This window comes from Ambystoma mexicanum, chromosome 11 (assembly GCF_040938575.1).
Source record: "Ambystoma mexicanum isolate Mex_15411 chromosome 11, UKY_AmexF1_1, whole genome shotgun sequence".
NCBI classification, from domain to species: Eukaryota; Metazoa; Chordata; class Amphibia; order Caudata; family Ambystomatidae; genus Ambystoma; species Ambystoma mexicanum.
The window spans coordinates 537,043,975-537,070,624 of record NC_090934.1 but is presented as its reverse complement, the minus strand read 5'-3'; the positions used below and the strand labels follow the sequence as shown (position 1 = coordinate 537,070,624).

Sequence of the window (26,650 nt, the reverse complement as noted above, 5' to 3'; positions counted from 1 at the left end):
GCTAGCCAACAAGGTTGTGTTGTTGGCAATATGTGTGATCCTATTTCCAAGGGCGTTGAGTCGTTTACCTTCCTCATCGGGGGTGCCTCGCCGGTTGACAAAGGGACCTCTGCTCTCTTTCTTGTAGTAGTCACCACCAGAGAGTCTGGGGTGGAGTGACCTCTGATATACAGAGGGTCTGATGGAGAAGGCCGAAAGAGTTTTTCTATTCTTGGGTTAACACCTCTTGTGAGAGCAGGTGTTGATAAGGAGGGTGCCAGATGTTTCTTAATTGAATTGAGGAGAGGAATAACCTGGCTGGCTGGCGGCTTCTCCTTGAGGATGTCCTCCACGAAGTCCGCTTCACGGACAGTTTCATCTGTAGCAATCTTAAAGTGATCAACTGCTTTACGCAACATTACGTTGAAAGTCACTTGATCATCCACTGGCGAGGGTTGTTGCCTAGTGGGGGTGGACTGGGGAGAATCCAGAGATAAGGCATCAGGAGCTTGTGGATCTGGAGACTGCCATGGTTCCCAGCCCTCTATGTGATCGTGCATGTCCTCAGTTAGGTCGTAGTTGTATATATCCTCTTCCAAAGAGGGGTCAAAAAGCTTTGGAAATTTTGCTCTGGGGTCCACAGGGCTCTTATCCCGTTGCCTCCTAGGTGTGGGTTGTTTTGCACGGGAAACAAGTGTCCAGTCTTTCAAATTTCTCTCTAGTCCAAACCGAAGGCCTAGAATGATCTATGGGTGGAAAATTGTCCTGAATACGCTCATCCGTTGAAAAACGACGAGATTTTAGTCTCAACCTCGAATACGGCCCTTCTTCACCCTCAGAGAACTCCTCCCGAGGGACCGACAGAAGTGTAATGTCTCTGGGTCTCTCTTTCGACTTATGGGTGTGTTCCAGAACTCCCCTTAGGCCATTGTTGGATCTAGGCAGATCCTTGGCATCTCCGTAGGCCTCGGAGCATCCCTGGGCTGCATTTCTGAGATTCGGCGGAAACAATCCTAGCTAAGCCATCAGCGACGTCCTCCGCAGTCGGGAGGAGCATAGCTTCAGCCTGCGATTGCAAGGAAGTCTTCTTTTCGGCGGTGCTGTCTTTGGCGGAGCCGGAACCCTATTGTCACCGGACGCCTTCTTGTGATGCCTCTCGATGGTACCAGGTATATTAGGGTCAGCGCCCTTTGTTTTCGATGGCCCGGTCGATAGGTGCATATGTGGCTGCGGGGAGGGCTGACCATCCCGACAGTCGGCGGGTGCCGCCGGAACTTCTGGTGTACCCGTTGGCACTGAAGTCTTCTTCGACCTAGCCGAAGATTGACTTGGGGTTGTGTGTTTTGTGCAGTGTACATGTTCGTCTTTGTCGCCGAGGTGTGACTTCCCCATAGCTGTGCCTAGGCCGTGCCTAGCGGGGCCGGGGACAGACGATGCAGAACCCAAGAGTTCCGTCGAAAGGTCGACAATCTCCGGTTCGGAGGTTTGATCGTCACTCTCGACGTCTTCACATTCGGTGGCAGCGGGAGAAAATTCGGCCTGCGACATACTGTAGGCCGCCCACCGTTTGACTCTACACTCCTTTAATGTCTTAGGACGGAGGAGCTTACAAGCCGCGCATCCTTCCTCCTTGTGATCAAGAGGCAAGCACCGGTTACACCGTCTGTGCTTACCTTTCCAAGGAAATTTGCTCTTACAAATAGGACAAAACCTAAATGGAGTCCTCTCCGTCGATGAGGATGGTTAGAGTGATGAAGACCAAAAGGGGAAAGCGGAAGGAAAGGGAAAGGCATTCACAGATTATAAGAAAAATGTCCACCCCAACCCCACTCTCCCTACTGTGTAGGCGGGCGGAAGGCCTGGCCACATGGTTGGCAGCACCGACTGGATCACCATCCGTCGAAGTCCTGAAGGTCTTCGGCAGAGATCTGGAACAGCCGTCCAAAGAAGGGACGGAAACGGTGATCTTAATTCTTTTAAATAACTATTTGACCAAAGGTCGAGAGGACAATAAGCAATGTCTTTGACAAGCTCTGCATAAGGCAACCAGTATGCTGGGCAGAAAAACACAATGTGAGGGACCTCAACGCGTGAGGGATCTTGGGTACACTACACATCACGTAGGGATAGTGTTATACGCACGTCCGGGTCGACGTCCCCTTTCGATTCTCGAAAGACAAGATGCAATAAATACTCTGAGGTTACCACTGGATGTCGGACCATATCTCTGACAACTAAACTCTGTGTGCTGTTTGTTGAAGCAGGTGAGCTCCCCACCATGTGAGAGTTGAGTCTGTAGTTAGAGTGGCCTCCACTGCGGGGGTGGTGAAGGATTTCCCCAACAAGAGGTTGTCCCTTGACCACCATCGTAGCGAGAGAATGAGGGGTGGCGAGACAACGACTAGATCGTCCCATTTTGCGCTGGCCTGACACCACTGGCTGTTGAGCCACTTCTGCATTGGACGCATGTGCAAGTGTGCGTGAGGAACCAAGTAAATACATTACGCCATCATTCTTAACAGTTGCATAGCCTTGCGTACTGTCACCTCTCGACTGGCTACATATTGAGGGATTTGAAACAGCATGTTTTGGACCCTCTCGTTGGAGGGGAAGACAAGGCCGTCCTTTGTTCGAATTAGAGCCCCTAGGAACTGCTTGAGCTGACTGAGGTCTAGGCTTCATTTCTTCTCGTTGATGGAGAATCCCAGACTGAATAAAAGATCTATTGTTCTTTGGATATTTGACAGACAGATTCTGTAAGAGTCCCCCGTTATGAGCCAGTCGTCGAGGTAAGGATAGACCGGGATGGATTGCCTGCGCAGGTGTGCCGCTGCCACTGCTAGTACCTTTGTAAATACCCTTGGTGCGGAGGCTATGCCAAAGGGTAGTACTTTGAATTGATAGTGTTTGTCTTGTATCATGAACCTGAGGCATTTCCTGTGCACCGGCAACATTGAAATATGAAAGTATGCATCTTTCATGTCCAGTTTTGCCATGTAATCCCCCCGTGAGAGAAGGGGGATTACTTCCTGCAGAGTGACCATGCAGAACCTTTGGGACTTTACAAATGTCTCCACTGGGTGCAGATCTAATACAGGGCGCATGGTGAGATCCTTTTTGGGTACAAGGAAGTACACTGAATAAAAACCTTTGTTTACCTGTGAAGGAGATATGACCTCTATGGCTCCTTTTTCTTGTAGTGTCTCGACTTCCTGAAGAATGATACGCAGATGGTCTGGCGTCAGTCGTCTTGCGTGTGGAGGTCTGAACGTTGGGGACCGGCTGAACTCTATACACTACCCGTGGGCCATGGTCTTCAGCACCCACTGGTCTGTAGTTATCCCCTCCCATGCCTGAAGGAATGTTAACCGGCCCCCGACTGGGGAGGCATGGGAGGGGACCCAAATCTTCGGATCATTTTGAACCTGTGGCCAGGGAGCCACTGGGAGTAGAGTTCCGGCCCCTTCCTTTCCCACGACACTGACCCCTTTGGGGATATAGGGTGGTGTATCCGCTGGTTCCCTGTGGAGAGGACCAATTGTTTCCCGAGGTGTACTGGTGTTGAGGGAAGCGTTGGCCACAAAAAAAGGCATCTGGACCCAGACCCTCGCCTTCTGGAGGGTCTTTGTATGATTTGGTCTAGCGTCTTCAGGGTATCGTTCTCCTTCTTTGCAGTCTTGTCTACCACTCTTTCAAATAGGTTGGATTCTTCCAAGGGTTTATTAATAAGTGACGCTTGCGTTTCTGGCTTGAACCGAGAGTTTCTTAGCCACGTGTGTCTTTTTAGGAGGGTACCCTGAGCCAACGATCGACCCACTGTCTCAGTGAAATCCAAAGTGTTCTTAAGTATACTTTGGTTTACTTGTCTGCCCTCGGTTACCGTGGCCAGAAGACAGGTCTGTAGTGGTTCAGGAACCTCCTCAAGGCCTTACAAACTGGCTAACAAGGTGGTATTGTTCGGCCGTGACTCTCTTTCCTAGGGCATAGAGAGCTTTACATTCCTTGTCAGGAAGTGCCTCACCGGTTGACAGGGGAACCCCCACCCTTTTCCTAGTATTGGTCACCACCAGATAGTCTGGGGTGGAGTGACCTCTGATATAAAGGGGATCAGAGGGGGAAGGCCGAAAAAGCTTTTCTATTCTCAGATTAACTGCTCTTGTGAGTGCAGGTGTTGCTAACGAGGGAGCCAGATGCTTTTTAATAGAGTTGAGGAGAGGAATATAGTCTGGCTGGCCGGCGGCTTCTCTTTAAGAATATCCTCCACAAAGTCAGATTTAGGAACAGCTTAATCTGTGGCGATTTTGAAATGTTCTGCTGCTTTGCGAACATGGCATTAAACGTCATTTGAACGTCCACTGGAGAGGGCTGTCCAGTGGGAGTAGTTGGGGGGAATCCAAACACAGGGCATCAGGATCTGGTGAAGGGTTTGGAGACTGCCAGGGCTGAGGGTCACCCATATCTGGGTTTTCCTCCCCGTCCCCTCTATGGGGTCATGCGTATCCTCAGGATTGATGAAATGGTCTTCATCCTGAGTGTCTGCAGGAACCTCCTCCTCAGTGAGGTCGTAAGTGTACACATCCTCCTCCTGAGAGGGGTCAGAGTGTCTTTGAAATTAAGCTACAGGGTCCAAAAGGCTTTCTTCCTGTGGTCTTTTGGGGGTGGATTTTTCTGAGAGGGTAACAAACCCGTCAAGCCTCTCCATACAATTCTCACCTTTTTCCCTAGTCCAAACAGAAGACCCAGAGAGGTCTAGAGGTGGAAAGGGTTCCTGTAAACGATCCTCTGCCGCCAAACGTCAAGATATTTGTCTCAACGCCGATGAAATACCTTATTCGCCTTCCGAAAACTCCTCCTGGCGGACCGACAGAGGTGGCGTGGTGCCTGTGCTTCTCCTTAGGCTTGGCGGAGGGTTCCGCTGTACGCCTTAGGCTATCTTTGGATTTCAACAGATCCTTGGCCTTTTCCGTAGGCCTCAGCGAATCCTTTGACTGTCGCCTAGGAGCATCGGCCGAAACAATTCTCGCAATGCTTTCGGCAATGTCCTCTGCAGACGGGAGACACGTAGCCTTGGCCTGCGGTTGAGTTTTCGGCAGAGCCGGGGGCTTGTCTCGGCAGAGGCCTTCTTCGGCAGAGCCGGGGCCTTGTTGACGGCAGACGCCTTCTTACGATGTGTCTCGACGGAACTTGGAATATTGGGAGTAGCGCCCTTTGTTTTCGAGCGCCCGGTCGCTAGGCGCATATTCGGCTGCGGGAGGGCTGCCAATCGTGGCGGTCGGCAGGTACGGCCGGAACCTCCGGTGTGCCCGTTGGCGCTGTGGTCGTCTTCGACTTTGTCGAAGACTGGCTGGGGGTTGCGTGTTTAGTGATTTGCAAATGTTCGTCTTTGTCGCTGGGGTGTACATTCCCCATAGCAGTGCCTGAGCCGTGCCTGTACGAGACAGGGGACAGCCGACACGGAGCGATCCATCGAAAGGTCAATGACCTCCAGGTCGGAGGTATGCTTGTCACCATTGCCCTCGTCGCACTCGGGGGTTGCGGCAGCGGGAGATGACTCGGCCTTCGACATCCCGTAGGCCACCCACCGCCTGACACAGCGCTCCAACATTGGAGGAACAAGCCGCACAACCCTCTTCGTTGTGATCGAGGGGCAAGCAACAGTTACACTGTCGATGCTTATCTCTCCAAGGAAATTTGCCTTTGCAAATGGGGAAAAACCTAAATGGAGTCCTCTTCATAGCTGAGGATAGGGAAAGCGACAAAGACCAAAGAGGAAAGGGAAAGGCATTCTCAGATTTGACAGAAATGTCCGCCCCAACCCCGCTCTCCCTACTGTGTAGGCCGGCTGGAAGGGCCGGCCATGTGGTCAGCAGCACCAACTGGATCAACGTCTGCCGATGGTCCGTTGGAGGTTTCGTCAGAGATCCGGAACAGCCATCGAAAGGAAGGACGGTTAGGATGATCTTAAATATTATATTATATTCGATCAAAGGTCGATGGAACAATTCGCAATGTCTCTGAATGAGCTCTGCTTAAGGCGACCAGTAAGCTGGGTGGAAAAAAACAATCTAAGGGACCTCGACGCGTGAGGGATTTTTGGTACACCACATGTCGCAATAGGGATAGTGTTACAGGTACGCCCAGGTCAACGTCCTCTTTCGATTCTCGAAAGACAAGATGCAATACTCTGCGGTGACCACTGGATTTCAGACTATATGCACAGCATGTGATTCTAAGCATCTCAACAAGCATCAGAAATCATATCTATAGTTTGAGCCCTTGACCAACCCGATTTGCCCTTATAGTTTTTGTGAAAGAAGTGTAAATGTAATTCTATAACAAAACTAGCTTGCACTGGTTAGAAGAACGAGAGCTACAAGAGGAAATGCTTGCATGTTGTCCTGGCTTAGATTAGTTGTCTGAATAAAGCTGGGTTTTGACGTGCACCAGAGTCCTACATCATTGAGTATTTTTCCTGATTGTGCGATCATTGGCACCTCCTTAACACATCCAGGTGTAAGGAGATGTGTCCCCCCAGCAGAGTCGCATGGAACCGTTCCAAACCATCAATTGGTATTTTTGTCAGAGGAGGGAGCATTCATCCCAGAGGAAGAGACAGCTGACTAGAAGAACAAAATCGCCCACTGGTTTTTGGAGCCTTCACCAACAACCACCTGGGGAACAGTCTGGCTGACGCATTTTGCGATCTTGGAAATCTCAAAACACAGATCGACAATCAGACGTTTGAGGTTAAGAGGACTTAGCAGCAGCCTGCTGTTTTAGGACAGATAAAGACTTTTCTGTTAAGGTGCTTCCCTTGGTTTTTCGCTAGCTCGTCGTCAGTAGAACTGTGCAAAAAGGGCTTTACATTCGAAAGGAAGGTCTAGAACCTTCTCCTGCACCTCTTTTATGAATTTGGTTGCGTCCAACCACATCTGCCGAGTAACGTCTATGCCCCACAAAAGCACTTGGCCGAAGTATCCAAGTGATGAGTCGTGGATTTTAATAAGTCCTGAGCTAGGTGTCTGACAAGCCGGTCTTGCAATCATCATGTCTGTTCTGAGAGATGAACTGTTAGAATTCTGACAGTTCCCGCCATACCTTAGATTAGCTATTGCTAGCACTGCCTTGGTTTTTGCCTGACAAAACTGCAGGACAGAATTGTCGAAGACTTTCTACCCGACTGCCTCTAAGGCCTCATCTTCCTTCAAGAGCACATGTGCTGCAGAGGAAGAGGTAGCTGAGGACTTGGAGTGTAGGGTAACTGCTGCCACAACAGTGGGGTATAGAAGAAATCTTACATTGTTTCACTTGAATAATATTGTTGTTGATAAAACACTGTTGTTGAAATATAAAAATGAATACTGCACAAGTAACATGATACGAGTTAAGAATCTTTATAAAATTTTATAAGCATTTGGTTGTTTTTTACAACATTTATAGGGTGTATGGGGGACGGAAGTGTTCCACAAGACTGTGGACATGTACTGTTTCTTACTGTTGTATACCACCTAGTGTCAGGGTTAGTTTTTCTCCTTTGCACCCCCCTAACGCTCTTACATTTTCTACTAAGCACTAAATGAATATAGGTGTGCTTCCAGTTGCAAGGGTATTTGGTCTGTGTGTGGCTTCTCCCACACCTTGCAGGCTTCTGCCAAAATGTCTTTTTGAAGAAAAAGACTGGAGCGCTCTTGGGACTTTAACCTAAGAACCCTTGACAACACACTGGTTTGCTGCGCAGGAGCTTCAGGAGTCGGAATGTCCAAGAATGCCATAAGATCTAAGACACTATCATGAAAGGCTTTGACTGAAGACGGAGGATCGTCGTCTTTGTCAAGCCCCTCTGGCACTGCAATTTTTTGTGACATCGTCATTAGGCAGGGATAGGAGCGTGGATCAGGAGGTGCAGGCTCAAGGACCCGCTCCAGTGGAGGAAAAGACAGTAAAGGCGGAGCGTCCGTTGGAGGATGTGGTGGAGGTGGAGACTCCGGAGGCTTGGAGACAATTTCCCAGACAAGGTCCTTAAAATATACCCTCATTGGATCGGAGTGCATTAGGTTTTAGAAACGGCAAAAAAACGCTTCCTCTGAAGATGGTCCTGGCTATGGTGACGGAAAAGGTATCTAACGGGCTACGAAGCCATGTGGTGGCCAAGAAGGACCTCTGAAGTATGGATCCATGAAATGTAATGGAGCTGATGTAGAAGGCAGCAATATAGTCGGTGGGAGGGATATTCTCAGAGTATATGGCAAATTTGTATGAAAAGGATTTGAGGACCCAGATGGAGACGGCAATAAAATGGGCCTGGCATCCGTACCCATCGCCTTTAGGGGTGCAGACAAAATGGCTGATCCCGAAGGGCCCGATAAAATGGTGGACCACTGGTGGCACTGGCTGGGCTGCCATTTTGAATCCTTCTGGAGGTGACCTGCGTCACATGTTTGTCAGAAGCCATGGTTGTTTTGGCCACTTTACCTGGGGCTTCAAGCAAGGGTTTAGCCCTTTTTGAGGGATCCTCAGCAAAGCCGATGGATAAGGGCTTTGGAGATGTGTCTGTCCTGTGCGCTCCTTTCGGCTGAAAGATACAATGTTTAGCCCCTTTGAAGGGAACCTCAAAGGTTAATCCGTTTGTATTAGCCCCAGGACGGGGATCCTCGGCCTTGCTGAAGTTTTAGCCCCTTTGCAGGGAACCTCAAGAGTGACCATGGTACTGTTAGCTCCCTGTGGGGGTACCTTGGAGCATGCTCTGGTATCCAGTTTGGACCTCCAATAAGGTATTTCAGGGCGAGCACTGGCAACACTAGTCTGGCCTCACCCAGAACTGGATGATCCTGGGAAGGAGTCACCGGGCGGGGTGCTCTAAAAAGTAAGGTATTTAAGAGGTTATTTTCTGACGATTTATGGGCTGGATAAATGCTGTGAAAGACTTCCTCCCACCTCACAAGCCTTTGTTCGAGTGTGTGCGCTGAGAGGGAGTCACAGTAGAAACCCTAGTCCCAACGATGGTCTGGGCCAAGGCACTCTAGGCAAAGATTGTGAGGGTAAACAGCTGCATAGTGAAGTCTGTAGCAAAAACACGAGGCAAAACCCTCATCGTCCCGCAGAGGCGGAGGAAAGAACCAACCGTGGTACGGGACGTAGGAGTAAATGCATTACCTTTTCAAGATTGCGTTCATGGGGACCACGTCTGCTGACAACCAATATTCAATACAAGAAATCTGATGTACAGGTGCACACCGATGCTGGGAAATCAAGTTAGTGGTCTATATATTACTAAGTGGGTGCAGGGGAGAAAGGAACAGCAATGGCACTGGGCTGCATAGTGACAATGTTAAAGAAAACCGGTTTCCACAATCTGTGGCACACTTGAGTCCCCTGAATGAGGAGAATGAGTCAGCCTTGAAAAAAGACCACAAGATGGGAGTTTTCTCTCAGGGGGTAGCAATACAAAAGCCTGTATGGCATTTAACATAAGACTATGAAATTGCTGCAATTATGAAAAAGCGGGTCTTCCTCATTGGTGGTCTCCTTTACCATCTGCGGTCTGAGTGTTTTATCTTTGTCCTCCATACTTGGAATTTTGGGAGAAGAGGGAACCTCTCTAGGAGGCTCTGGGAAATATCAAGAGTGCCCAGAAGCTATGGTACCAAGGTATGCTCTCCTTGTGCTATCTTTAGAAGCCAAGCTATTTAGGTAGGGCTCTTAAAGGACAGTTTGCATAATTGCCTCTTTAGTTCGCTAAACCATGTCGATACAGAGGGCATAGAATGGCATCCTCTTTGATGCTAGTCTTTGGGGAGGTGTAAGAGTCTACAAAACTGGAAGTGAAACACTACGTATTGAAGGTGTTGTGTTCAGAAAGTTATGGTAAATATTCACCACCACAGGCCATTGGATCTCCACATTAGTCCAGAAAAACAAGACTGTGGGGTGCCTGGGGGGGTGAGGGGGTAAACTACATCAAAGGAAAACACTACTCCATTGTGGGAGAAATACTCTGAAGAAATCCGAAGCATTAAAAGAATTCCCTTTGATATCGGATTTGAAAACACTCTGGAGAGAGCAAATCATGCTTTGTGGTCTTCGAAGAAAGCACATTTTTGTGTTTGTGTGCACAGAGCTTCTTGGGTTTAGCTGTGGCAGAGTCTACAAAACTGGAAGTGAAACACTAGCTAGTAACTCATGTATTTTGACCCTCCTACTGAAGAACAAAAACAACAACTCATTCATAAAAGCTTTAAAACAATGATCAATGGACTATGTGTCTCATTCAAAATATCATATTTCCCATCTGAAACTTAAAGTAAAAACCTAAACTAAAGGGTTTTTAATTGCCCTTAAACTAACGTTTCACATATTCCATTTAGATATATTCAATCCACTGAGAAGCATGGAGTATAATCTTGGAAAGCCCCAACTTTAAAATATTCAGCCTAGCAACATCCGTTTTTCCAATGTGGTGGTAAAAAAATGTCTTCAAAAATATTGAAAATAATTAAATACCGACTAACCTGGCTATCATTATATTTCAAGTATTCTAAACTGACAGATTTAATAGTTAGTTTCTGGAACCACAGAAATGTAAGAATATAAATAGGAACCACCTATTCCTGACTGTTTCCATACACAAGAAAGCTACAAAAACTAAAGGTGGCCCACAAGTTAAAAGGGAACTGCAAAACACATTCTCTTGGGTCTTGTAATGTCCCAGGGTATTCCCGATGTCCGAGGAATTTGAAGGGTAAGAAACAATAAAACATTTTTTAAAAAACACAAATAACCCATTCATTGATGTTGCCATGTTGGTGATTAGAAACCCTCTCTGTGAATCTTTAAGTACAAGGAGTAGGGGCATTTGCAGTAGGGATGCCACTAGGTCAATAGACACGACAGTTCAACATGGCAACACCCAATAACATCATAGATGCATTAAAAAAAATTAGTGCTTACCATACCACCTGGTATTTTAAAAGATTAAAAGGAGTTCTCGGAAAACCACGCAAAGCTGGGGGTACTTTATTGGAGCATAAAGAAAATAATGATTTTGCTAGTTGGGGAAAACATGGTGAAACTGACGTCCTTGGAATTAGTGAAAGCATACACACACTTTCCACATGTATGATCTCAATGTCCGAGAGATTTTGTTTAGAAAGACGGCAAATAGACACTGGCGTCTGTATTGGATCACTTCTTCGTGATCAAGTGGTGTAGAGGTTTGCACCTGCTTTCAAAAGCAGAAATACTTCAAGTGAAGTCTTTAGCACAGACAGGCTCTTACACATGTGTATACACGATTTATGTACCTTTTCCGTGCATCCAAAAGGGCTGAATATGCAATTGATGGGGGCATATTTACATTCAGTAGCATAGTGGCCTGGCATCTGAAATGAGAAACAGTGCAGATTTTAATTAAGCAACATATAAAATGGTGAATAAATATGACATGATAACAACACAAGGAGATTGCTGGGTTGAACTAGCACAACTCTGATGTCAAGTAACACAAAAGCTGGTAAACTCATTGAAGCGGCAATCATACTTTTAATTTCGTCCTACAAATAGTACAGCATTTCCCTAGCCTTAATCAGCATTCAGAAGAATCTTGTCCATGTCAGAGAAGTGGAGAGGGAGGATAACCTGAGCAAAGTGTACCCAATCATATTTTGTAATGCTGTCCCTCATTTGCCTAATACTGGAAGTGAAGTTGGATTTGTAGTGGTATGGAGTGAGTGTTGATACTTCTGAGTTTTATGGGTACATTCGTAGTGGTATACCATGATGTTATTTCCATTCTGGATTAAAGTATATTTAACGTCAGTGTTTTTTGTGGGGAGTATCACGTAAGTGTAGGTTGTAGAAGTATGTAGTAGGATTGTTTGTCGTAAGAGTATCAGAGGATATGGCGTATTAGCCATTCAATACTTTTACGCAATTTACATCTTGTACGTCTTCTATACGTATGAAAATTAACATAAAAGTTAGCCCTGACCTTCATGGCAGTTTTTATACATATACATTTACGAAATGTACATTTCACATACCTACATGTCGACTTCATATGGAACATGGGTCTGCAATATGTGTCTCTCCAGACGTGTTTTACTCCTATTCCCATCAGCCCCAGCCAGCATAGTCAATAGAAAGGGATCATGGAGTTGTCGTCCAAAGCATTTGGAAAGCAACAGGTCTTAGAATGTGTTAGGCAATATTGTATGTAATAACCCTGTGGGAGACTACACCAGCCGTGTTCTCTTGGCAACCCAACATTTGGTATGTCTGTACTACAAAAGTTGTAAGAGTGACTGAGCAGCCAGGTTTATCTCAAGGGGGGTCAATGTGAGCGGGAGGGTTGCGACATCAAGTATCCAAATAACACTTACACTGAAGGTTTCTTGATTAAATAATTATTTAATCATTTAACAGTCAGTTTTAAAATAGGCCTTCTTTAGAAGGGAGCAATTGACAACAAAAATACACTTCAAAATGCACTCCTTTAGTTCAATTAAGTAAGTAGATACCATTTGGGATGACACAGAGATTTTCCTACACCATGAGGGGACTTCAAAAACTAGGACACAGTGGACATTAATATACCACTGTCCACACTGAATTGATAATACTGAAGTTATGTCAAAAAAGGAAAAGGTTAGGGAAGCAAACAATGGTTAACAAGTTTCTCAAACAGGTAAGCACTTTTGAACCCCCCAATGCAATGTAGATTAACCCTTTACCAGCTATACAAGTAAGGTATGTAGGACGTTTTGGAGTGACAGATCAAAACACAAAGTCAGAGGTTAGAAGAGTCTTCTGGGAGCCAGGACAGCCAATGTCAATTGAGCAAAGTCTAGGGGAGCTGGGGCACTTCTCGAAGGCAGGTATAAAGTCTTGCACAACGTTAGAGAGTTTGTTGAAAAAGAAATCACTGTTGGGCCACAAGCTGGGAGGCTTGTGATGGGAAAAGCTGCAAGCAACCCTGCAGAGGGCAGCAATTGCAAGTCTCAACTGACAACAGGCAAGCTACACAGACTAGAGGTAAGTACCCCTTAGTTCACAGTACCTTAGATCTGAAGAAATGGTTCCAGCTGGCTTCTGTTCCTGTTGTAGCCTGGCAGGTCCTGTTGTTCCTGTGCCTCAGTCGTGGGGCAAGAGGGAGGACGTCTGGAACACCCACACTATGATTCGAAGGTCGGCCGCAGCAATGGGCAAAGTTCAGATCAGTTGCACTTTGCAGTTTCAGCTTCTCACAAATAGCACCACCGCGGTTCTTGGACACCTTGTGGACTTTCCTTGCTTCTGGGGACCAGCACTCTGTTGAGGTGGCTCAGGCTTGGCCAGCTCCGATTCGAGGGAGTCCGGAGGATCTTCCTGGAGCTCGGGTCTGGCTTAAAAACAATGCACTCGATTCTGGTGTTCCTGTCCCCTGGCACTCGGTTCCTGCAGCAGCAATGGAAGTACAGCCAGCAAAGAGAATTTCCAGTCTAGTTCGTCTTGGGGTTGATTCTCTACTCGAGGCGAATTCAGAGCTTCGGCACTGCAGCAGGGCTTCAACGGGCAAACTAATGGTCCAAAAGTTGCAGCAAGCTTCTATTCCAAGTTCTTCTTTGGATTCCTTCATCCAGTGGTAGACTGCCTTCCTTGCAAAAGACCTCGCCTTTTATGCAAGTCTCTTCCATTCATTCGCAGTTTAGCGGTCACTCACACAGCAGGGTGGCTGTCCTTCAAGGACAGCCAGATGGCCAATCTCCTTAAGGTGCATTCCTTTAACCAAGGAGACTAAGCACAGGCATTTTCGGGCACCACCCTTGCTTCCCGACCTGCCAGACACACTGGAGCCAGAGGCAGGCTTAACCAGTGAATCCCACCAAAGACAAAACAAAGGGACCAAAACTGGTTTGGCGCAGAATAAATCTCAAGAAGGACCTTTAGAACAAGAAATGGCGGAAAAAAAGACTGGGGCCATTTTAACAAAATGGCCACCCATGGGTGCAATACTGCAGCTGAGGATTCAGTCTGTGGTAAAAACACACAATGGTAGGAAAAAGTAAACCACTGCCACCACCCATTAATTGTAGAAAGGGTAACAAACATTTTACATGAGAAAGTAGACAAAGGGGATACTAAGTAACCCCTCCAGCACTCTATGTAAGATAGTGTGTGCACAAAGTTACAAAAAGGTAAATAAAGTCAATGTCACTTTACTACTCATGGAAACAGTAGTTTTCCAAGAGAAGGTATTTAAACCTTAGCATAAATCCAAAGGAAATCTGTAACACTGCACGGAGGGTGCTGTGTGTCACAATGTAATCAAATGATGCCTATGGAGTTTGTCAGACTCCAAAACCAAAAGAAACAGCGTTCAAAACAAAGAAAATACACGAGAATGAGAAAAAGGTCTCGGTCTCTCGCCCTCTCTCTACAGGATAAAAAAAATGTAAAGTCCTAAAGTCCAGCAAAAGAGCTGGGGGTCTCTAAGGTAGAAGGGAATTAGCACATTTCTGAGAATCCTCCCTAACATGTCTATTCATTTTGCTCGTCATCTAGCTCTTCTATATGTAGGCTACTGGAAGGCATACGTGTGTGTCATAGTTAATATGTCTTGGGTTTGTGCGTGTTAAGAGTATGGTGTGAGGCATATGACCGTTTAATGTCTGATTGTCTGCCGTATACATGTTTTAAAGTTCCCATATGTTCACAATTTACATCTCCAATATGTTTCATTTACGTATGGAAAATGTGTGCCCTAAGTGCATGCGTTGTAAGAATCCTCGCATGTATGCTTTGTAAGAGTGCCAGGACTTGGAAAGAGGGTGGGCACGTGGCAAGAGGGTGCATGTTTAGTGTGTATCACATGAGTTTGGGTGATGCACGAGCGCAGGAGTCCCAAGTAGTTTTGGTGTAAGGAGTATTTGCGTTTGGTGTGTAAGTGTTAGGGAGATTTGTCAGTTTTATGCCAAATCCCCTCTACCTGCGAGACCCCCAGCACTTTTTGCTGGACTTCTGGAACTTTTTCTTGTTCTCCTGAATGCGGCAAGTCTTTTTCCAATCATTCATTATTTTTCCCCTGACCATGGAAAGCATGTTTATTGCGTTTTTACTTTATTTTATGGAGTCATGCTTTCCTCCATACTTTTTAAAGGCATCTGTGTTTCACTTTTGCAGCACACAGCACCCTATGTGCAGTGTTGCTGGGAGCCCTTTGGGCTCCCCTTTTTATATTCTTTTATTTTACTTAAGAACTACTGTCTTGAGGGTTAAGTTTTATACTTCTTAGCTTTTCCTTTTGAGAGATCAGCACACATCACCCTATGTGGAGTGCTGAGGGATTACCCCTCTCTCTCTGCTCTCTCTGAGGGATTATTATCCCCTTTCTCTCTGCTCCTGTAACAATTCTGTTATAGTAGCAAGCATACAAGTATGCCTTGTGGCAGTGGACGTGTTCAGCCGGCTTTTGTGCTATTTTTGCTTGCAGGCTGTCTTCACAGCTGCGGCTATGCACAGAAGGGCCACCTTTGTTCCAACATGGTGGCTTCTCGTTAAACAACTGTAGGGGAGTCGTATCTGGTGTCAAAATGTAGTTACAAGTGAGTATGGTCCACACTGCAAACATTACAATTCATTGTTCATAGTCATGTTATTTTTACTTTGTGTATTGAACAATTGCCTTCTCAACGTTATTTGTTTTGAAAATGTGTTCATACATTGTTTATGTTTTTATCTTTTATGCCACCAATTTATTAAAACGTGTATGTATAAAAAAAGGCGCACTTAGTAAATCTTATATGATTTATCACTGTAGTTTATAATTTCACCTAACAATGTTTTTGTGTTTTAGAGATACTAGACGCGGTATTATGCATGTTACCGTTTTCCAAAATAACATGGCTTTGAATAATGAATTGTAATGTTTGCAGCGTGGACTATACCCACTTGTAACTTCTTAATTGTTTCACCATTTCTTGTGTGGTTGGTCTTTCTTGGTCCTTCTACCGTTCTGGGTGGGGGAGGTCCTGGTTTGAGCTTTGACTTTGGCGGGAACCCTTTGTATTGCCCGTCTTCTGGTGTGCCTGAAAGGAACCAGTTCCCACAGGGGGGCTGATTGTCTTGATTGGACAGCGACCCACCCCTTTCTGTAAACTGCAGGGAAAGTTTGCAGAGTAGGAGTGTAACACACTAATAAAAGGTGAGGTTCCTGAGGCAGAAAGCAAGTCGATCACTGTAACAGAAGATCCAAAGAAGACCAGAGACACCTGCAAATAGACCACTTCTTTCCTGACCACGTTTTCAAATCGACAGAGTAGCTCTGAATAGGACGACTCCTTCCCTTTAGCTAGTCGGACCAACAAACCTAAGACTACCTGCAAGACAAGACATCCCACGACATGCTGTGACTTTCCTGGGCTACAAACCACCAATACCCTGGGACCTCTGACCATATTGCACTGCGTCGTCTTCCTGTAAACAAATCCTCTTAGAACTTTGGTGGGCTCCAGTTGGACCTCCAGAGGCAAGCTCCACATCCTCAAACTCCCCTCACCTGAGAGCGGTTCCATGTGTTAATATCCCCGCAAATATATCGCCATACAAATATATCGCCATATTTTTGCAGCAATATTAAGGCACGGAACCTGCAGGGGACACCCCCTGAACCTAAAACCCCAAAAAGTATCCCCCCAAAAATAATTCCCATGGCCATTCCAGACGACCATATATACGGCAATATTTTTGGTGAGGATAATATGTAGTGATACCCTGAGAGCAGGACTGAAGAATAGAGGCGGACTGACCAGGCGGTAAACGTTCATCCTTTAAGCCTGTAAAAAGATGTGAAAACTGCAGAACAGCAGAGTATGAAGAATCCTTTGCTGAGAGTCCTTTCTCTCGACTGCTGCTGAGACATCCCTTCCAGAGTCCCTCTTTTCATCACCATGACCAAGGAACAGGAGACATGGTCCACTGCTGCTTCACTGCGAAAGAATCCAGCTGCATCTTCTTCATCACTCCTCAGGTACTGTGGTACTCGGCTAGCACTTATCTCAAGCCATTCTGTCGCTCCTGTGTTGCTGGTGTGCTGATTCTGGTGTTTGGGTGTTCCCCCATACCATTCGCCCAGGCCTAACGCTTGTGGGAAGCCTTTTTTAAGGTCCCTGAAACCATTTTGACCGGCAAAAGCCTCTCACTTACTTGTGATTGAAGAATCCTCTGGAACTTTGCCTTTTCTGGTGCTGTCCCTTACCTGTGTTCCCTACAATCCGATTTTGAAGAACTCATACCCAGATAAGGATGGACTGCTAAAGCCTTACGGCCTCTCAAAAGTATTACAAGGCTTTTAAAGTGTTGAACTGCTATTGATGGTGCCGAGTAACCTTTTTATTCCAACATCAGAACATTTTCTGAGTTGTTTTAACAAGTGATTTTACTTACCGTTGAACTTTGTTAATGATCTGTAAAATTCCTTACTAATGGTTTACTCACCTGAAGTATTGCTTCTGTCTCCTATTGTGTTGATTAGTTAAAATATTACTTATTTACATGAATAACTTTGGCTTGCGTATATAAAAGAAATATCTACTTTACTATAACTCAAGTGTCTAAGTTTCTTTGGGCCTATGTACTTACCCAGTTCAATGTACTTGTCTTTCACATTCTCTTCGTAAGGTAAGCCTGGCTGCTCTGCCATTCTACCAAACATTTGAGTAGTACAGACTTGTACGAAGAGTTGGGTCCTGTATACCAAGGGATAGTTTTATAAAGTCTCACTATGGGTAGACTTTAGGAAAGCTCCCCTAACACTGGTGTTACAGCTGGTGGGATTGAGTACAGTTGGATTACATTGACTCTTGGTTGTACCCGTGTCAAGAGAAGCCATTCAGAAGGCAGGCTCTACCTAATCTCTAACTACTAAACCACTGTAAAGCAGAGGATCTGATCAATCTTACATTAGATAAACGTAAAGATATGTGCAGAGACCGAGGCCTCAATTGCAGCTTATTGAATTACCAAACTATAGTGAGTAGGCCTGTATTCCCTACTCCTGATATACATATGCATGAGGATGATATGAGGCAAAATAGAACCCTTAGTCCTCATCTACAAGTGGGTGAAGTGTCTGAGGAAGAGGATGACATAGGAATGTCTATTAGTCCAGCTCCTCCATCCACACCAATACCTTCTAACATGGAACCAGAAGTTATTCCGGAAATTGAAAAGGTGAAACTCCAACTGGAATTCAGGAAACTGGAGATGAAATCATAAATGAGGTAAAAAACTGCAAAACGATCAACTCAAAGAAAAGAAGATGCAGCAGGAGTATGAATCTTCCCTTTCAGGGTCCTTTTCGCCCGATGCCTCCAGGTTTCCCAAAGCCTCGTCTCCCCAAGGATCTGGTGAGTGTGTAAGATGTGAAAACTGATATTCTGAATTGGTTGGGAACATTTGAATTTACATGCACGGTATATGTGAGTAAACTTGTTCTCTGGGTACCCCAGAATAATTGTGATGCTGTGGAGTTGAATGATGCTGATAAAGAGGATTACCAGTTGGTTAAGCTAGCTCTCATAGCCAGGTTTGGGGAGACCCCTTCCTAATACCTGAAAAGTTTTAGAGACCATAAGAAAAAGGATTGTGTGGTATGGGCAATTTGGGTGTGTGAGAACATGCAAGACTTAGATCGGGGTATTAAGTAGTGTTCAATTTTTGAGGAGGGCTGTGAGCTATTTAGCTCTTGCTTGTGGCCTAGAAGAACCTGGTTAGCTGACACCAACAGTTACGGGAGCTAATTTTGGCTCCCCAGGCCAACTGATGTTGAACAACCAGACCTATTCAAATTTAACTATGCATTTGGGACAATCTATAAATACACATTAGGACACATCTATATGACATTTAAAGCATATGAGGTCATAAATAAAGGACAAAATTATATGTTTGCATTTTATGCAAAAGTTAGATTTGCAGAATGCTATGTGCTAGCTTGTTGTTCCTGGTCCCTGGTTAATGCTGCATACCCAGGAGCTGCTTTTTGTTCCCTTTTATCCAATCTTAATTTCGATCCCTGATTAAGCGCCGTGAAGGGAGCATAGCTCAGTGGCAAAGCGCGGGTCTTGGAAGCAAGACCACGTTGAGCAACACTGGTTTGAATCCCAGATCCGCACTTAATCGTCCTCCGGTATTAAAGCGCATTATGAATACCTGCACGAGCTGAATGTACAAGACCTAGCAGGATTGTTCCCCCATCCCCCTTCCTTGTTGTTTCTTGGGAAACACACGTGTATAGGTGCATTACAAATGAATACAAAAATAAAAAACACAAAGTGAGTACTTTTGATGCCTGTTCCCCAGAGCAGAGACAGCACCTGTCTGACTCGAAATAACTTCAACCCAAGAAGTTAGCACTAGCCGCTGACTTGTGGGTATCCAACAGGGCTACTCGCAAGGAGTCTGGGGCTTCTCACAAGATGGACGAGGGGAAGAAGCATAAGAAAAGATGGGGAAAAGATGGGAAAGATATCTTCACTAAGCCCCCCACCAAGAGAGGCCCATTCCCACATAACCCTCATAGGGTTAGTGAACCCTCTGGAGCCAAACCAGAGGGTGGTTTACAAGAAACCCCCCCCATTCCAGAGAGCATTTGGTAAATGTGTGGTTTGTGGGTCTGGTGGCCAAGTGAAGGGGGATCTCAGACGTAAGGGCAAACCTTCAGGGATCCCATCCGTCTCCTTGGCCTTCACCCATGAGGGTGAAGCTGCAATGAGAGGTGCCGGGCTTCACAGTCCCGCTGAAGAACCCATTAGCGTTCAAACTAAAGTTTCTTTAGTGTCTTTGGGTCTGTAGGAACAACAGAACATAGAGGTCTATAATTCCATCCCTGATAACTAAGAATATGAAAAGGACAGTGCACATGTAAATGGCCAGGATAACCCTGCCATCAGAGATACTGAGGCTAGCATAACTGTGGTGGATGAAAGTTTCTTCAAACTGGAGGATGTAGCCAAGGCATCCAAAAGGCCCACCAAGTTAGCAGGAGGCCCTCTCCAAACGTGTCCCATAATGCGAGCTACCATTCAGGGTAATTATATGACTGTCAGTGTGCAGTCTGAAGTGGCTAGTAGGGTACTGTTGGGAAATGACTTTAAGACCCTGGGTGTAGTCTCCAGCAAGCCAAAGTCCCATTCTATATCCGGGTCTATGCCTGGAGCTTTCAACGTGAGCTGAGTCGAGTCCTGAGGTGCGCTGCGTTTAGGTTCCGTTTCTATGTGTGGGTAAGATTCTGGCCTTGGGGATCATCTGGTGTACTTTCTTTTGTATTTTGAAATGTATTTGTATTTGATTCATCCACTTATGTTGGCTAGCAGGTTTTTCCTGTTCACCCGTACCCTATCTGGGTTTGGGTTTTATTTAGTATTAATTTTTCATTTCGTTTTTTTCCCCTTTTGACTGGCTTTAAAAACACGTCATCTTTGAAAACCACAAAAATTTACTCTTTAAATGTTTTCTCATAGAATGTTAATGGTTTGAATAACCCAGTTAAACGTGCAAAGGTATTGTCCTGTTTGAAATCAATGTCTTGTGATGTAGCCATGCTTCAGGAAACCCATCTTGATGATACTGAAAATGGTAAACTTAGGCGAGGTTGGGTGGGGCAGACATATTTCTCAACATTCACATCTAGTAAGAGAGGGGTTTCTATATTGTTTAAGAACTTTCCTCTACAGGTCCTCGCTAATAATTTGGAAGCAGAGGGTAGGATTGTATCTGAAGGTCCAAATCCAAGACACTGTCATTCTACTATGCTGTGTGTATGCCCCTAATACTGTTGACCCCCCTGTTTTTTCATGAACTGGCACAACACATTCAAGACAGCAAGATGGACTCTGTCGTTTTTGGGTGGGGGGAGACTTTAATCTTGTAATGGATCCAATGCTTGACCGTTCAAATGGTGGCAAGGTGTGGAATACCATTGCGGAATAGACAGTCAATGAGCAATCTGATTGATGAGCTTAACTGATCAAACATATGGCGCCTAGAACATCCAACAGAAAGGGATTACAGCTTTCACTCCACAAGCCATGATGTTTATTCTTCCGGGCATATGACCCCAAGTTTCTATGACTCTGACACTGGTCTCATTGGGATTACTGACCACGCACCAGTGTTGATGCGCCTCTCCTTGCATTATACTCTAAGACCTTCTTGTGGCGGATGAATATCTCGGTCTGTCTTACATAATGAGCAGATAAAGGAAGAAGTTGTAAAATAAATTGATAGTTTCATCAAAATTAAATAAAACAGATTAAGTCTCCATTCATTCTGCCTGGGCATCACTGAAATGCTATATGTGGGGATACCTGATGTCAAAGACTGGTCAGTTCAGCAAGGAGAAAGAGAAAGATGAACAGGCTTTCCATGGAAGCGAAGCTTCTTGAACTGAGCTATGTTCAAAGCAGAGATCAAGAAGTACGATCAGAACTGAGAAAGAAGAAATATGAATTGAATAAGATAATTTCTGATACAGCAGAGTATGCATTGTTCGGGAGTAAGATCAATTACTTTGAAAAGGGTGAAAAGGCTGGGAGGCATCTAGCACACAGATTGAAGGTGGCAGAAAGCGAGAGGTCAACTGTGGCGGTGAGAGACTACACCGATAACTTGCTGTTAGCACACAAGGACATTAATATGTTCAAAGAATTTTATGAGCGCTTTTACGAGTCTGAATCAAGGTGTGGCAAATGCCTCTTTTTTAAGTCAGATTCAAGTTCCCAAACTGTCAGAGGATCTTGCGGCCCCATTAGAAGCCCCAATCTCTGTGAAGGACATCCGGAACGCAATCTTAGGACTAAGGGGTAACAAAACACTTGCAGTAGATGGTCTTCCGGCCGAATTCTACCGGATAGTGCCTGAAAGTGCCCTTGAACTGCTGTGTGATGTGTACTCTGCATCACTTGAGAAAGGAATCTTACTGGCCTCAATGAGACATGCACTGGTGACTGCCTTGTTGAAGAAGGATAGGTCTCCCACAAGGTGTGCGAACTATAGACCAATTAGCTTAATAAATACGGATTGCAAATTGTTAGCAGATTGATACACAAGAATCAAGTTGGATTTGTAACTGGGAGATCTGTGGCCGATAACATGCGGAAACTACTTTTGACCATCGAAGAAGGTAGTAAGATACAGACACTGGTAGCAGCGGCAATCTCACTTGATGCGGACAAGGCCTTTGATCTGAAGGTGATGGGATTTAGACCTACCTTTCTGGGTTGGGTGGGACTACTGTATGCGAGTCCAACTGCAAATGTGTTCACTAATGGATTAGTCTCAGTCATTTCAGCTGAAAAGGCGGACAAGGCAAGGTTGCCTGCTTACTCCATTGTTGTTTATCCTTGCAATTGAACCACTGGCTATAATGCTGAGGGCCAACGGGAAGATTTGTGAAATTGGAAGTGTAGAATGGTCTGGCAAGCTCTGGCTTTATGCGTGACCCTGAATTAAGTATATCCTATCTGATGGATGACAACCAGTATACAAGGTTAATTGGAAACAAGTCAGAGGTTCATTCAATCACCAAGTCATGCATGCATCATATGTTCGACAACATGGATTTTACTTAGTGTTCAGAACAGATAAAGTACTTAGGAGTTTGGATTAGCCCTGAGGTGAAATCATTGCCGTGAATCAACTTTGATTACGTAATATCGAAAATCAGAACGGATATCGATCGATGGTCACTTCTGAAACTTTCACTGTGGGGCAAGGTAAATTGCATCAAGATGAGCATGGCACCAAGAGTCAACTATGTCCTAGTCCTGCTTCCACTGAAAACATCCAAACTTGTATTTAAGGAGCTTGATGCACTAATACAGACATCCTAGACTTGCACTGAGGAAGATGCAGCTAAAATTGAAGCAGGGTGGTATGAATTTGCCAAATTCTTTCAATACTGTCTAGCATTCACAATGAGACATTTGTGTTGCATGTTGGAGAGTGAACCAGACAAGTGGACTGAAATGGAATCCAACCGTGTGTTTCAACTGGAACCCAGGGCCTTGATATCTACAACCTAAAAGGGATCTCGACAACAGAGTCCTCTTACCAACTTTGTGTGCGAATGCTGGTACTCCTTTATCCAAACGCCTGTATAGCGACCAATTTATTTTTCCCGAAGCATCCATTTGGCTGATTCCATCATTAACCAAACAAGGAAGTGTTGTTCTGGCCATCCTGGTACCCAAGTGTAATTCGATACATCAAAGACCACCTTGAAATGGAACTTGGATTCCATTTACACGTCTACACAGGGAGTTTGGTTTGACAAACTGCAGTTACTCCGGATACAGACAGCTGAGAGGTCTCCTATCTGCTAAGCTTGAGCTCACACCTCAGAATTGTGGTCAAAGCGCTACATGGTCAATGCTGGAACTCTGTGCCCGAGCAAATCATCCTGCTGCCACTGTGTAAAATGTCCTTGCATCTAATCGAAAGGGGATCTTTGAACTTGCAATTGTCTGGGCTGGTGAACTGGGCGAAGAAATTAGTCCCGAGTGTTGGCAGAGGTACTGTAATGTCCACTTCTCAAGCATGGATTGGGGTCTGAGGGCCTCACAGACTAAACAACTTTTTAGGGCATATTGGTCACCGGAAAGAATGTTTAAAAGAAAACTCTCACACAATGACCAACGATGGAAGTGCAATCGATCAGTAGGCACTTTGAGTCACTTACTTTGGTTTTGCACACAGAGATTTCTGAGAGGGAGTTTGAGAGCGGATGGGCCTTGTGCTGGAGTGTCCAATCCCTAGAAAGGCTTCCCTTCTGATTCTTGGGGATGTCGCCCTATTAAAAGGCCTGTCATTTCCTAAGAAAATGTGGGTATGAAGAGGCTGCATGCTTGCTAAAAAAAACGATCCTGCGTACGTGGAAATCCCCCAATTGCTTCACCATTGACGACTGGGCGGAGGAACTGCCGAGTGTGTCCATGTACGAGAGGGCTATTTTTAAATATAGAGGAGAATCTGATAAATTAAATGATCTCTGGGGCCTGTTCCTGGATACCTATGGTTAAATGTGTTACTTAAATGCCTCATAAAATATGTGTAATTTAAATGTCTCCTGAAGTGTATCGTCAATATGATTTGGTTGCATTGCTGTTTCTACATTAGTATCCTATTGGGTGGGTAGTAGGCGTGCACTGATACAATATGTTATGTGATCAATGTTTTTCTCTTTTCTATGTTAACCAACGTTTTATGATACGAATAGCTTATCCATTAGGCTTGTATTGTTGTTCTGCTTTGTTTGTACTGCTCAAGTATGTATATTTGCCCTTACCTATTGGGGTTAAAATAAAAATGTTAAACCCCAAAGCCCCATTCTAAGAAGAAAAGGGAACCTTAAGAGACGCCCCCACTGTGACAAAGGAAACATCTAGAGTCTCAAAAGGAAAGAAGGGTCTCAAGCCCAAACCTTCCTCATAGAAAGGACTGTCCATTAAAGAAAAACTCCAAGTCATCCCAGTGACCCCACATCCAGCTAAGGCTGAATTGGTGGTAAAGGAGTCCCCTGAAAAACCACTCACTGATGACAGAGGTCGAGCAAATTCTCCCCTGCCTAGAGGATCTGGATTCTAGAGACCATCCTGAGCTGCAACCTTTACTTGCAGAAGGTGGACCTTCTAGGACAGACTTTAACAGGGGACAAAGAAGGTGTCCCTCTCTTGAAGGTCTACATAAGACAGATGTCCAGCTTGAAGGGCAAGAGCAAGGGAAGCATAGACTCTACTGAGAGGATGGCCTCATCTACCTATACAGTGAGCCTATGGAATCTACCCCAGGAGGTAAGACCCGTATTTCTGCAATTAGCCCATGAGGTCCCTCTGGCTGGTCATTTGAGTACCAAAAGAACCAAAAAAGAGAGACACTCTCTGTATTTCTACTGCCCCAAAATGGATGCAGAATTAAGTACCCCTGCCAGTTGTGGGAGTCCCTTTTGAGAGGGTAGGAATTGACATTTGTTTGTCCCCTTGACCCTCCAGCCTCCTAGGGCAACCCGTTTAAGCTGGTTGTAGTGGACCATTCCACTAGATATCCTGAGGCCATACCCATGAGAACTGGTTTTTCAAAAAAGGTAGCAGGCGCCCCTCTCCAGAACGAACATAGCAAGATAACCTGTTCTGTAGTTTTCCCACTTAGAGAGTTTGCAGCCATCGCTTTCTGCTCACTGTACCTTTCACAGATGGGAAATATCCATTTGCATATCAGTCTTTGTCCCACCCTTGTGGGCAGTCCAGCACCGAAATGCTATGGCAATTCCCTTCTGAACAAGAGTACCAACAGCAACCCCATACACGTGTTTCAGCCTTGTTTGGCCTCATCAGTTAGGTGGAGATGTGCCTCTCTGAGCACAGTGAGCCGGGAGTCCACGCCTAGGTTCCCACAGGTAACTCGGGGTGACCAGCCCCAAGTTCCTTGCAAACAATTTTCAAAAAAGGTAGCAGGCACCAATGTTCCCTCTAAGCTGTGCGCATGTGCGCTTGCCCAGCTTCCTTCTGGGTGCCGCTCAGAAGAATTTTAGCAGCGCACAAAGACACAATTCCTACCTATTCAAATGAGATTTAATAAGGCACAAGCCACAGCAGGTACCTTAGATTTGCTTTCTCTCAAAATGAAGCTAAATTATACAAACTATTCTTGATACTCTGGTGTAACCTATTGACATAGCCCTACTATGCAAGCTTGGCCTTAAAAACCTAAAAACTCTAAAAATAGAATACACCCACACGAGGTTAAAAATTAATATGAAAAAGTGGCTCCATAAACAGAAGATTTAACTAAGATATGGCTGCACACATTAACTAAATGTTCTTCCCTCCCCACCCAGGATTCTATGCTTGACTCTACCACACTTATACCGTATGACTCCAACTCCGCCCCAGGCCACATTCAGATGTTACCAGACAACCTTGACTCTGCCTACCTTAGCAAAAGGTTACAGACTTAGATACAAGTCTTGGTTTAGGTTATAATATGAATGACATTGAAGCACACAAATTTCTGTTACTCATGGTGCCTTCGTAAAAGCATTACCCACATTATGTAACCCGAGTGTCAGCTCAAATATCGGGTACTGACTAAGTAAGCAGAATACTTTAATATTTAACTTCATCCCATGCTTCCTATTCTTTGTACATATGCCACAAAAGCTCTTTGAAGAGTTCCCCTTGCAAGTTAACGCAATGTAAAACTCAAATATTAATTTTTGCTAATATTACCCTATGATTGGAGAGCAACAGCTGCTGAGGACTTTTCAATATATTCATGGGTTTGTATTTATTTCTTCTAGAATCCCCATGCATCTTGTTCAATGAATTTCAGAAGAGGGGTCCCTAGTTAAAGAAGAAGGTACTCAATATGTTGTAACTGTGAGCATTGGTGCTATTGACTTAAAGGGCAAATATATGTGATTTTCTTCAACGAGCGGCATAAGAAACCTTGTTTGTAGCCTGTGATGATCAAGGGTGGGAAAAACTATAGGCTGCATTATGTGCCCTGTAATTTCACTTCCTATGTCAGGGTTACAATCAGGGCTCTGATGCGATTTTACTTCATATTTGGAATCAACGTTTTTTTTTCAGGGAGTAAGAAAGTAAGTGGCTTTGCCAGTAGGGATATTTCATGGTTATTG

General features: G+C 45.1%; 1 protein-coding gene across 2 annotated transcripts in view; it reads right to left on the bottom strand.

Annotated features, from left to right (window-relative positions):
- Positions 1 to 26,650, bottom strand: part of TRAF6 (TNF receptor associated factor 6) — a 346,063-nt gene that overhangs the window by 41,355 nt on the left and 278,058 nt on the right. For both annotated transcript variants that reach the window (XM_069623348.1, XM_069623349.1), the window contains exon 6: positions 11,280 to 11,357. In XM_069623348.1, the coding sequence (XP_069479449.1) occupies positions 11,280 to 11,357 (78 nt within the window). The remainder of the gene's footprint in view (positions 1 to 11,279; positions 11,358 to 26,650) is intronic.